Source organism: Triplophysa dalaica, chromosome 3 (genome assembly GCF_015846415.1).
Source record: "Triplophysa dalaica isolate WHDGS20190420 chromosome 3, ASM1584641v1, whole genome shotgun sequence".
Lineage (NCBI taxonomy): Eukaryota > Metazoa > Chordata > Actinopteri > Cypriniformes > Nemacheilidae > Triplophysa > Triplophysa dalaica.
In genome coordinates, this window is record NC_079544.1 from 14866954 (window position 1) to 14878941 (window position 11988).

The 11988-nt window shown below is 36.8% G+C and overlaps 2 protein-coding genes across 5 annotated transcripts; both read left to right on the forward strand.

Annotated features, from left to right (window-relative positions):
* The first annotated feature begins 252 nt into the window (after positions 1–252).
* Positions 253–7069, forward strand: LOC130417902 (uncharacterized). 4 transcript variants are annotated; one of them, XM_056743753.1, is made up of 6 exons: positions 253–994; positions 2532–2664; positions 3878–4115; positions 4222–5298; positions 5400–5568; positions 6641–7069. In XM_056743753.1, the coding sequence occupies exons 3-6, from the start codon at positions 3905–3907 to the stop codon at positions 6765–6767; spliced, it is 1584 nt and encodes a 527-aa protein (XP_056599731.1). In that variant the 5' UTR covers positions 253–994; positions 2532–2664; positions 3878–3904; the 3' UTR covers positions 6768–7069. The 4 variants fall into 4 exon arrangements, with proteins under 4 accessions (XP_056599731.1, XP_056599732.1, XP_056599729.1 ...); XM_056743754.1 differs by having other exon boundaries at positions 3898–4115; XM_056743751.1 differs by having other exon boundaries at positions 253–2664.
* A 1512-nt stretch (positions 7070–8581) lies between these two features.
* asip2b (agouti signaling protein, nonagouti homolog (mouse) 2b) lies at positions 8582–11615 on the forward strand. The gene is made up of 3 exons (XM_056744071.1): positions 8582–8756; positions 9518–9588; positions 10211–11615. Exons 1-3 carry the CDS (start codon positions 8627–8629, stop codon positions 10394–10396), a joined length of 387 nt encoding a protein of 128 aa, XP_056600049.1. The 5' UTR covers positions 8582–8626; the 3' UTR covers positions 10397–11615.
* The last annotated feature ends 373 nt before the right edge of the window (positions 11616–11988 follow it).

Sequence of the window (11988 nt, forward strand, 5' to 3'; positions counted from 1 at the left end):
TTGGTATTAAAAACATAGAAATACTGTAATACTCAAAACAAAATAATTTAGTTTATTTGACATGCACATATTGTAAAAAGTAAAGTCAGTTGTTCTTAAAAATACAAATAAAGTATGTAAGTCACTTAACAAGTGTATGATGTACTTTTAACATGATTGATGTAACAATGCAAATTGAGGTAGTAAAAATGTTTTCACAATAAATTCTGTATATATATATATATATATATATATAGTCAGCAATTATAATAACATTGCTTTTATAATTCAGTAATTTGTAGCATATTGTAGAGTGTAAATTACAATTATTGATATGCAAAGTAATACTGTTCAGTCCTAATCCTTGTATTTCGTATGTTTCTTTTGGTCTTTAAACTACCTTTCTAACTTTAATGTAATACTTAGACTACTGGTGTTCTATAGGCCTATTGATAAAATAAAAGTAATACTTTGAGCATTGTGTCACTATCACAGGCTAAACAACCAAACAGTGCCTTCACTAACATCGCTTTATGATTTATTTGTAGCCTACTGTATTTAAAGGGTATGTGTATAATAATTGAGGCCTGTGTAACACTTCTGTTTAGTCCTAACATAATCCTTGTATGCTTTATGTTTCTTTTAGTCTTTAAATTTGAATGTAATACTTAGACTACTGGTTTTCTGTTTTTAATAATTATTTGAGCATTGTTTTGCCTCCTCTAACCACAGACTTGTCTTTTCTCATTGTGCACTGAGTCTGCCTAATTTTTAATTTCATAGTGCGCAGATAAACTCGTCTCTGATTGGATAATGACGTGAGGCGCGGGAGACGCACGAGCTCTTCGTTCACTGCTGCGGTTGACGTCAATAACGAGCGAGCAAGAGTAGCTTATAACTGAGGCAGAAGTCTTCGGAACATTTATTTAATTTTAAAAGTTTTTTGTACAAATCTACAATTTTAAGTTTCTAGAGGGTCTGCTGCTGTTCCATCGGAAAATTTGAAGTTAGCACGGTAAGCGTCACATGTAATGCTGAAAGCGCATGGTGTAAGCTAGCACCAGTCGATATTTAAGACCAGTAGCTAGCTAAATCAATGCGTGATAACTTCGTTCAGCTGAAAAGCACAGGAAAACACTTGAAATGATCGCTTGTGTCTTTTGTAAAAAGAAATTGTATACATTAAAAGGCTATGTACTACATTGCAGAGTGCATAGGAATGAGCCCCGTTGTCTTTTTAAATGTGTTGGCACCAACTGTAGTCAAACGTTTACCACTTATTCAGCTTTCAAGGGCCATTTTTATCGTGTGCACAATGTACCGCAAGCTGCTCCTATAGCTGTTGTTGCGGATTTAAAATGCGCAGTTTCATTATGTGCCCGCCATTTTCACACGGTGAAAGAGCTAGTGTCTCACTTAAATGATCATATTGGAGAGGGCAGGTCTGTATCATGTCCAGTAAGTGGTTGTAAGCACGTGTTTACAAAAAAGTCGTCATTTACTTCTCACATGTGTAGGAAGCATAAAGCGTGCTCCCCAGATGGTATCGATAACATGTACAGGGAAACTCGCCCTCAGCCCCCAGATGTCATTGCCAGTACAGATGATTCAGAAAACGCACATGAAGCCATGCCAACAGCTAGTGCAGCCAGTGATATGCCAGAGAATGAAAGTCAGTCTTATCTCAGAAACATGTGTCTCTTTTACCTTAAACTGCAAGGACAGCTGCTTATTCCTGCCTCTACTATACAGACTATTGTTGAGGAAATGCAAAATGTGCACGAGTTAGGTCGAGCCTATACAATAACTAAAGTAAGTTCTTTTTTAAAAAATGATATGAGCCTATCAGATGAAGCAGTCTCTAAAATATGTGACTGCATTAAAGAGTCAGATTTGTTCTCTGCCTGTCATCAGGGACAATTAAGAACAACATACTCCAGAAATCAGACATTCACAAAACTGTTTAAATACACGGAACCCCAAAAAGTGGCATTGGGAACGGATGAGAACATGACACAAAAATTTGCTTACTACATACCACTGGCACAAACTCTGAAGAGCTTTTTACAGTCACATTTAGGGAGGACTACACAGTCACAGCAGTTTGGAAATCCTGATGTAGAGGTTTTTACGGATATATATGATGGCCAAAATTTCAAATGTCACCAGTTCTTCAATGAAAACCCTGAAAGCCTCAAACTGGTTTTGTACCAAGACTCATTTGAAATTGTGAATCCCCTGGGTTCTGCTAAAAAGACGCACAAAGTTCTTGCAGTCTATCTTTCAGTAGCAAATTTACCCATTCATTTGCGTTCAAATACTGATAATATGTTTTTAGTCTCGTTGTGTGTTGAGAATGACCTAAAGCGTTTTGGAGTAGCCAAAGTTTTCTCAGAGTTGTTGGCAGATCTGAAATCCTTGGAGACGGATGGAATATATGTAGATGGAGAAACAGTAAAAGGAGGTCTTTACTGTATTGCTGGGGATAACTTGGGCTCTCATTTCATAGGTGGGTTTACAGAGAACTTCAGCCGCTCTCAATATTTTTGCAGGTACTGTGAAATCACAAGAAGTGAGTTTGTGGCTGATCCGAATGTCTGTGGTCCTCCACGCACCCCAGAGACATATGACGCAGCTGTTGCTGGTCTCCAGGCTGAAAACATCCAAGGCGTCAGAGGAATAAAGGTAAACTCTATCTTTAATGCCCTTGAGTCTTTTCACGTATCCGAGCCTGGACTCCCGCCCTGTTTAGGTCATGACCTCTTTGAAGGAGTCTTGTCATATGATCTAGCTCTGTACCTGAAGAACTTTATAAAAAAGAAAAAATGGTTCACATACTCACTCTTAAACAGGCGCATCAAACAGTTAAAGTACAAAGGATCTGAAGCACTCACAAAGCCATGTGCTGTCAACCCGGACGGAGCCAAGTTATCAGGGCAAGCCATTCAAAACTGGAACCTTTTGAGATTGCTACCAGTTTTGATTGGTGACAAAGTGCAAAACCATGAGGATGAAGTATGGCAGTTAGCTCTCCAGCTAAAAGACATTGTGGATCTTATTTGTGCTCAAAACATTTCCTTGTCTCAGATAGCATATCTTGACATTTTGATCCAAGAATATTTGGAGTTGAGAAAGACGTTGTTTCCTGAAATTCAACTAAAACCCAAGCACCACTATTTGCGGCATTATTCGGCACTGATCTTGAAATTTGGTCCATTGATTAGGTTATGGACGCTAAGGTTTGAAAGTAAACACAGTTATTTTAAAAGATGTGCCAGACACTTGAAAAACTTCAAAAACATATGTCAAACTTTGTCAGAGCGTCATCAGATGTATCAGGCATATCTTTTATCTGGGCAAGAATGCAGTAAACTACTGCAAGTGAAGGACAGCTGTGCGTTTTATGCCAGCCTATACAGTAACACTATTAAACATGCAATCAGGGAGTTAGCCTTTTCAGAAAGCAATACCACAGTTACCACAGACATTCAGTACAAGGGCACTGCATATAAAAAAGGAAATTTTCTTGTATACAGAAATGATGAGGATATAGAGTTTGGTGAACTTCTACTCATCTTGATTCATAATGACACATCTGTGTATGTTTTGATGGATATCCACAAAGGCACCTTCCTCTCAGAATACCATCTGTATTCTGTGGCAAAGGACAGTCTTGGGTTACAGTGTATCAACATTAATGAACTGCCCGATTTCTATCCTTTGGTATCATACATTCTTGATGGATACCAAGTCATTCCACTAAAACACAGTATTGTGGCAAAATAGTCCAATTAAAGCTCAATTCTTACTGTAAACAGTTTGACATTAACAAGTGTTACCTGATGCATTTCCCAGCCCTGTCAAGTGTATGTACATTTTTTTTCTCTTCTGTCTGAAGGTGGAATTTTTTTTCTTCAGTGCAAATATGACCGACTCAGGGCGAACCTTCCTAGATGTCGCCATCATGGAAGCCCTACCACAACTTCAAGCAATTAACAAAAACATCCTGGAAGAGCACTTGCAGTCCATTGGAGTAGAGACGTATGATGATCTACGCTTTGTAACGGAGGCTGATTTGATGACAGCATTAAGACCTGTAGAAGCCAGGAAGCTTCTTTCTGTTTGGAAACGGAAATGTAAGTAAAAACACTACTCACGACTATTTAAAATCAAACCCAGACATGGGAATTGTGTAATGTTGTACTGTGTGAATCAAAATGTTATTTTTTTTCTAATTTAAAGACCACACTCCCGAGAACAGCTCAGTATCATCTGTGGAAGCCTCAGCTACCCAATCGCTGTCATTTCTCTCTGTCTCACCCCGAAGTTCATTGTCAACCTCCTCCAGCAGCCCAGGACTTGACACACAGTGGGACGACAACTTTGAAATTCCATGGAGTAAATTTCCTGAGGAAGTGATGCAGTCTTTAGAGAGGGGGAAAAGGCCAGGCCCAAAACTAAGGAGGCAAATGGTCCGGATTGTTGTGACTGAGATGATGGAAAAATGCCCTCATGTCGGTAAAAAGCATTCAACGGACGTTGCAACAAAAATGGTGGCAAAATATCCCAATTCTCTCCAAGATGTTATAGAGGGCGATATTGTTGGAACAGGCTACCATTCCCTTGTCAAACAGTTGCAAAACAGAATTGAAAATGTGAGGCGTACTTCAACACCCAAAATAAGAAAAAGAAAACATCAGAATGATGACTCCGACACAGACGAGATCCCATCAGAAGAGAGAGCAGCAATGCAGGACACTTATGGATGCATTAAATGGAATGTAAAATTTCTGCCCCTTGAAGAAACTCAAGAGACCCAGCAGCAAAAGATGGAAAAACTCAAGGAGATGTTCCAACACTCTGATGCCAATCCAGAGGAGGTAAAATGTCTAATGAAGTCCACGTTTTACACACAGCGTCAACTTGTCAACCAAGGAAAAAGTATCAAATGCCTTAGAGAGGAGTGGCCGTTTTGGTTTGATGAACTTGGCATGTCAGTCCACTTCATTGAACTCACTGGGATTGACCTCAAAGAGACATTCACACGAAATTTGGATTTGAAGGGGAAAAGGCTTCTCGACTACATGACCACAGTTTGTGTCAACAAGAGCAAGAAGTTCCTTCAGAATTATGCAAGACTTCAGAGGGTGCGTGGACTGCAGAGTGTCTGCTCAGGTGATGTGATAGAGATGATCCTGCTTCTGCTCAGCTACTTTGATGAGAAGGAGGAGTCCATGTTCTTCCATGTAGAAGAAACATGTCTGGCAGAAGAGGTCCAACTGGAGCAAGTGCCTCTGACACCCGTTGTTATTGTCTGTGGTAAGTCTTCATATCTCTCTTTTTTTAATTGCACGGTTTATAGAATTTGTCATGTGAGTGCAGCGCTTATTAATATAACCTGTTAAATAATTTGCTCATAGGACAGTCCTGCTATTCCTCCACAAGGTACATGCTGAGTCTGGATCGGAACCTTATCAACACAAACATCTCCTCCTTCATTTCTGCATTGTGCCTCATGTTCGGAAGCTACTACTGTTTTAATGTTCATTATCCATCTGAGCTGGCTTCAACTCTGGAGTTTCTTCAAAGGTGAGTAAACATGGCTTACTCATTTCTCAGAACTGGGACCTGGAGTCTGTCTCCAAGGTCCTGGTCTTAATCCGTACCTTAACTAAGTCCGGGACTCTAGACCGAGAGTCAGACCCAGACTAAGAGCCGGTCTCAAGCCCGGTCTTAGTCTGGGTCTGACTCTTGGCCTTGCCTCTGGGTGTGGCCTGAGTCTCCGTCTTGGTCCGGCTCTGACTCTCGGCCGGGCTCAGACGTGTGTGTTTGTGTACTATTTTTGAAAGACGTCTCTTCTGCTCACCAAGGCCTGAATTTGTTATTAAAAATACACAAAAGCTGTAAAATACACAAAAACTGTATTCTGTGTTAAGTAAAGTTGAATTTTGAGCATCACTACTCCAGTCTTTAGTAACATGATCCTTCAGAAATCATTCTAATATGATGGCTTGATGATTTATTATTATCAGTGTTGTGTGTGATACTTTGAATAGAAAATTCAAAAGAACAGTATTTATCTGAAATGGAAAGCTTTTGTAACATTGTGCTTTTTTTATGAAAATAATAAGAGATAAAGAACTTAAAGAAATGTATACATTTATTCAGCAAGGATGCATTAAATTGATCAAGTAACCGTGTAGACATTTATAATGTGGTAAAAGCTTAATAATGCAGATAAATGCTGTTCTTTTGAACAATCCTGAAAAATTTTACGCAACTGTTTTCAACTTTGATAATAATAATAGTAATAATAATATATTTTTTGAGCAGCAAATCGGCATATTAGAATGATTTCTGAATGATCATGTGACTACTGAGTAATGGCTACTGAAAATTCAGCTTTGATCACATGAATAAATTCCATTTTAACATATTCAAATAGAAAAGTTCATTTAAATTGTTAAAATATTTCACAATAATACTGTTTTTACTGTTTATATTTGGATTAAATAAATGCAGCCTTGGTGAGCAGAAGAGACTTCTTTCAAAAATAGTACACTTTCCAAATTTTTGACTGGAAGTGTGTATATATTGTTTCTTGACGCTTAAAAAAAAAATGTAATGATCAATTAATCATTAACATGCTTTTATTCTACAGGTGTTTTTTCTCGATAAACCCAGAAAAAGGAACGAAAGTAGAGAATAAGAACTCCAAGCGTCGTCTCAACGTGAACCCTCGAGTCCTCACCCTGATACAGGAACTCTCCGATCACGAGTGGCGTTAAGCCTATATATGGACTCTTTCTGTGGACTCTGACTTTTGTAGAAGAGGTACTGTTAGTTGTAATTGTTTTAAAGTCTTAAAGGTGCACTAATGTTTTCTGATAGAGTCTGCCACCTGCTTGTTTAGTGAAGATGTTCTTGCTTTGCGGTAATGTTCAGATCTAACCTGTAACTTGGCCTGTTGGCATCACCTGATTGTCTACATGGATAAGATTTATGCCATACTGTGTAACATTCCAGACAAGGAGAGTGTGGGGTGGTGTTGTTGTGTGCCTGGCACACAAACTTTGTTCAAAACTTTGTTGGAAATAAATGCATCCAATTGTTTACAAATATTGATGATGACTGTTAAATAAATTTCTCAAGTGAACTTTTCCTCTCTTGTCTTTTCTCAAGATGTATTTGAGATTTACCAAAATAACTTAATTATTAAAACACAAAAATAGAGCATATTATGAATAGATTTTGAATAATATACAGAACATCTCCATTTAAAATGCTAAGTTTTACTGTTGTTTTAGCAGTTAAAATTATTTTTTTGTTTTATATTTCCCTGTTAATTTTATAATTTATTAATGCACAATAAGCAATTATTACATGTATATAAATAGACCATTTCCTGTATTTTTTACAACAGTTATGTGAAATTAACAAAAAAAATTGTAGACTTAACAGTTTCATAATGTGATTCAGCCGTGATTTTATTCACTGTAAATCAATTTACATATTTTGTCAGTAAAGTTATTTACTGTGCTGCTGTATTTTTTACAGGAATCCTCTGGTAACCAGAGCTGCCAGGTTTTTCCTGTAAAAACAACAGTTTTTTTTTTACAGTGTAGATTTCACATAAATTTATGTTAATTTAAGAGTCGCTGTAAACACTAGAGTTATTGTTCATTTTTAGTTCAAGTTACCTCTATGTTAGTAAAACTAAAGTCTAGATCTAAAATATTAAATCCAGACATTTCTTACACTATTAAACATAAAAAAATAAAAATATCTCAATTGTTTCTAATAGACAGCAATGACACAAGGAGGAGATAAAACTGGAGTCTCCCGCTTCTCAGATGTTTTTCCTGAGGAAAGTAATGATCTCACAGTGTCCTCTAGAGTTAAAAATGATGTCAACGTCTCAAAATACCACCATGGTTTGATAAAAAACCATATAGTTATTCATTATATCAAATTGTGAAATAACTACATCTCTATACTCTGTTTCACTTGTGTCTTTGTGTATTTCAAATAGAAAAGTATAAATCACTCGATAAACATCCAAAGCAAATAAAGCCTAAATGCAGAAAAATCTAGAGAGGGATGCTGTGATCAGTACAGACCTGGAAGATTATTCACATGAAAGTGACCCTAAGGATTTCAGAAGTCCTGCTCAAATCCAGACTTCAGTCCGAGAGAATCTGTGAAATGACTGCCCTCAAATTATATTCACAAATCTAACTTGCTTGAGCAATTTTGCCATGAAAGAGAAGTGGCAATGAGTAAAATAAATCACTGTCAAAATAAGAGGGTCAAACAAAATGCATGATAACAATATAGGCTTTTATATTAAATATGTTGTATTATTTAACATAGGCCTATACTAAATTGTAATTAATCAGCCTTTAACATTATGTAGTTTGACAAGCTGATAACATGTATAACTTCTATTTCAAGTACATAAAGTTCCCATCAATTACATATGGTTTTGTTCCATCTTGAGCTGAATGAGGAGTGCTTCTTAAAGTGGGCGTCGATGAGTTTGCTGAATTTATAAAAGGTGGGAATGAGCTTCAATAAACAGAGACCTCAGAGAGCTCTATGAAAGAAGCCTGGCAACAATCGAACACATTTTCAACGACCAACGACCATGAGGGGATTTCTGATCATTTGTTTGTTCTTTACAGCAGTTCATTCTATCATAGGCGAAACCAGCAGGATTGATGTGCGTAAAAAACATGAAAACGACGCGGCTACCCACAGCTCTGCCATAACAACAGGTAACATAAGAGAAGATATATATTTCTAAGACATTAAAAACTGTGACGTATGATTTATATTTTAAATGAGTGTTAACCATTGGTTATTATATTTTTGGTAGGTTACAAACTAAATTGGTTCCTGCAGTGATACAAGAATCATTTTGTGGTTTTGCTTTTACTGCAAATACAATGATATTTTATGTATAGGCCTATATACGTTCTGTCGTATTATATGTTTTTAGAATAGCCTATTCTGTCTTGCAGTGTATACAGTTGTAAGTGTGCGCGTGTGTTTGACAAAACACCTGTTTGATCACATACAATGAATGGTATCCGATGACGTTTCATGTCTTACTATTGTTCTGATGCTTCATTATGATATGTAATCTGATGGACGCTTTTACGCGTCATATTACGCACCGGTATACTTTAAATGGTCATTATTTCGACATAAAGAGTCTTTTCTTCTCGAGGTTTTTGAACTGCTGTCAACGTCACTAATGCGCTTAAACCGATTTCGGTATTGCACAGTCTCGTAACGCAATGCCACACAGCAGCTTGCCTGTGAAAGATGCTTTATTGTTTATGTGGCACACATTCATCTGTCTCTTACGTGTCCTGCGCACCACTGAAGTCCTGCTGGGGTTTTTGTCTGCGGTCATTTTCAAAGGCATGGTTAAATGTGAATCTCTCCCTGGTACGTCTATAAATGGGAAAAATACAAACGTGCACTTGTTTGAAGTCCTAATTCAAAGCAACTTGGTGTCTGTGTCCAACAGGAGTGTGGAATCAGGAGAAACCAAAGAGACTCTTTTCCAGAACGCGCTTTTTGTCCCAGAGACATCATGTGGTATGTCCCACTCATCACATGTCATCTAAGGCTGTCACTTCCATCGTAGGAATATTAACCATGGTTTTAGCCATGTGTTTTGTGTAGCCTATATTTGTATTACCAATCATATAGATATTTCAAATCTGTCATCATTTACATACCCCGTTGTTATTTCAAATCTGTATGACTTTCTTTCTTCTGCAGAGCACAAAAGAAGATATTAAGAAAAATATTGGTTACAGAAATCCTTTGGTCCCCATTGACTTGCATTTGTTTTGTGTCAATATCATGGTCCATACAACAAACGTGAATGGGTATTCAGTTACCAACATTCTTTAAAAAATCTTCTTGAGTGTTCTGCGACAGAATGTAAGTCATACGGGTATGAAATGAAAACAGGGTGAGTAAATGATGACTATTTATTTTTGTAAGGGGAACCAGGCAAACTCTTTTGTTTTATACGAAAGTTTTTTTAGAGGTATTAATACTTTTTGTAGAGGCATGCCTCCAAGGAAAATCAATATTTGCAAGAGCCACAATATATCATTCATTCTATAACAGCAGATATTAACCATAAAATACTTTATTACAAATATTAGTTGTTTTTTACTCTACATCTTTTCTCCTGTGTCCTCTCTAGAGGCCTAAGCCAAGACCTGAGGCACTTTCTGCAGTCCAGACTCCAGCCCGACGCTGTGGAGGTCTGATGGAGAATTGCTCTTCTGTCACTCCCTGCTGTGACCCATGTGCTTCCTGCCACTGCAGGCTTTTCAACACCATCTGCCACTGCTGGAGACTGGGACACCACTGCCTCAAGAATACCTAGCATCATGACCATTGACATCAAATCAACATATAGTTTAGTCTGTAAATATACTGTATATCAGTGATTCTTGGCTGGCTTTGCCATTGCTGACGTTTGATGGTTTATGCTGAATCACCAAAATCTTTACCAGTGAACCTCGTGGTAGTATGTAATTTTCACAGCTGGTTGATATGTTTCTACCAAGGGAAAATATTCAAATATGTAAGATTCATGGCTTTTTTCCTTCTTAAAGGCCCTATGTATTATTGTGCTGACTTGTATAATTTTAACTATGTGATTATACAAGGTGTTGAAATGTATTATTCGCTTTTTACCATTGTATTGTATTGTATTGCTGTGATGTCTGATTCATAGATCTGCGGGCCATTTCCGGCCTGGCAGCCACCAGCTGAAAAAATACAGCGATATCACTTGCTACATCAACCCAAATAATACATGTGTTGCTACACAACGGTGCTTTACAGAGCACCACAGATCACATTAACATGTAACTAAGGAGTCATTTTGTGTATTACTTTCTGTAAAATCTGTGTGTAACTTTTACATAAGACTGAGTTAATTCCTCTATTTGAACCGTTGTTCTGTTTGCCATTTGTAAATGTTATTATAGTGAATTTAGAGGTATTCAGTCCAGGCAAAGGCTCTTTTTCATTATTTTTAACATTCTCTGTATTTTTTAACCCATGCAAGGGGCATATAATATAATCTTACCTTCTCTTAACTATATAATCTCTACAATAGATTTGTATGAAAACGGTTGTTTTAGGTGTGGTCAATGTGAATGCCCTTGTTGACAGACTGTGAATTTAGAATCATAATTAATTTTCTGACATCTGACCTCTACTTCGATGACTGGAGATGTTTTTTTCACAAAAAATATCAGAGTTCTACATGTGAACATAAAGAAAAAGCTTTAACTACTAGCCCTCATCATATATTTCTATCCATTGTCAGGTCATATTGACCGAATATTATTGGAAAATGCTCTTTTATTCTTAATAAAAATAGCCCAGTGATTTATGGAGAATTCATGCTCTTTAATATATCCGCTGAAATTTGTATGTCAGCAGGTTGGTTTAGTGTTTGGCGCTATATGTGTGTATTATGTACTGCATCCTTCTTTTTGAGGGCAGCAACTATTACGTAAGAACCTGCAGAATGTGTCAGATCCTGCTGAGAAACCACAATTACTTTACAATTTTTATTGGAGAATCTGGAATATTATAATATTATAGGAATACTGTACGTAATATTGTATTACATTAAAAGTACATCAATAACAATTTATGCTCATCTGTAAGTTTCCCTACTGTTGATTCTGTCGAGATGTTTATTTCTTAATTATGAATTTTCTTGTATACTGTATCTATAAAGACTACAAAATACTTTGTTTGTGTGTATGACATGCTTAATTGATGTTTAATTAAGCTAATTCAGATATTTGTAATATAGATATACTAAAAATACGTTGAAAATTTTTTAAAGGATACAAGCAGCAGTTTAAGAAAAGTAGCAGTTTTGTTCTTTTGGATATAAAGAGCTGTACTGGAAAATAATATCAATAAGCAATTTTCTAAAACGTAAAAATAGAC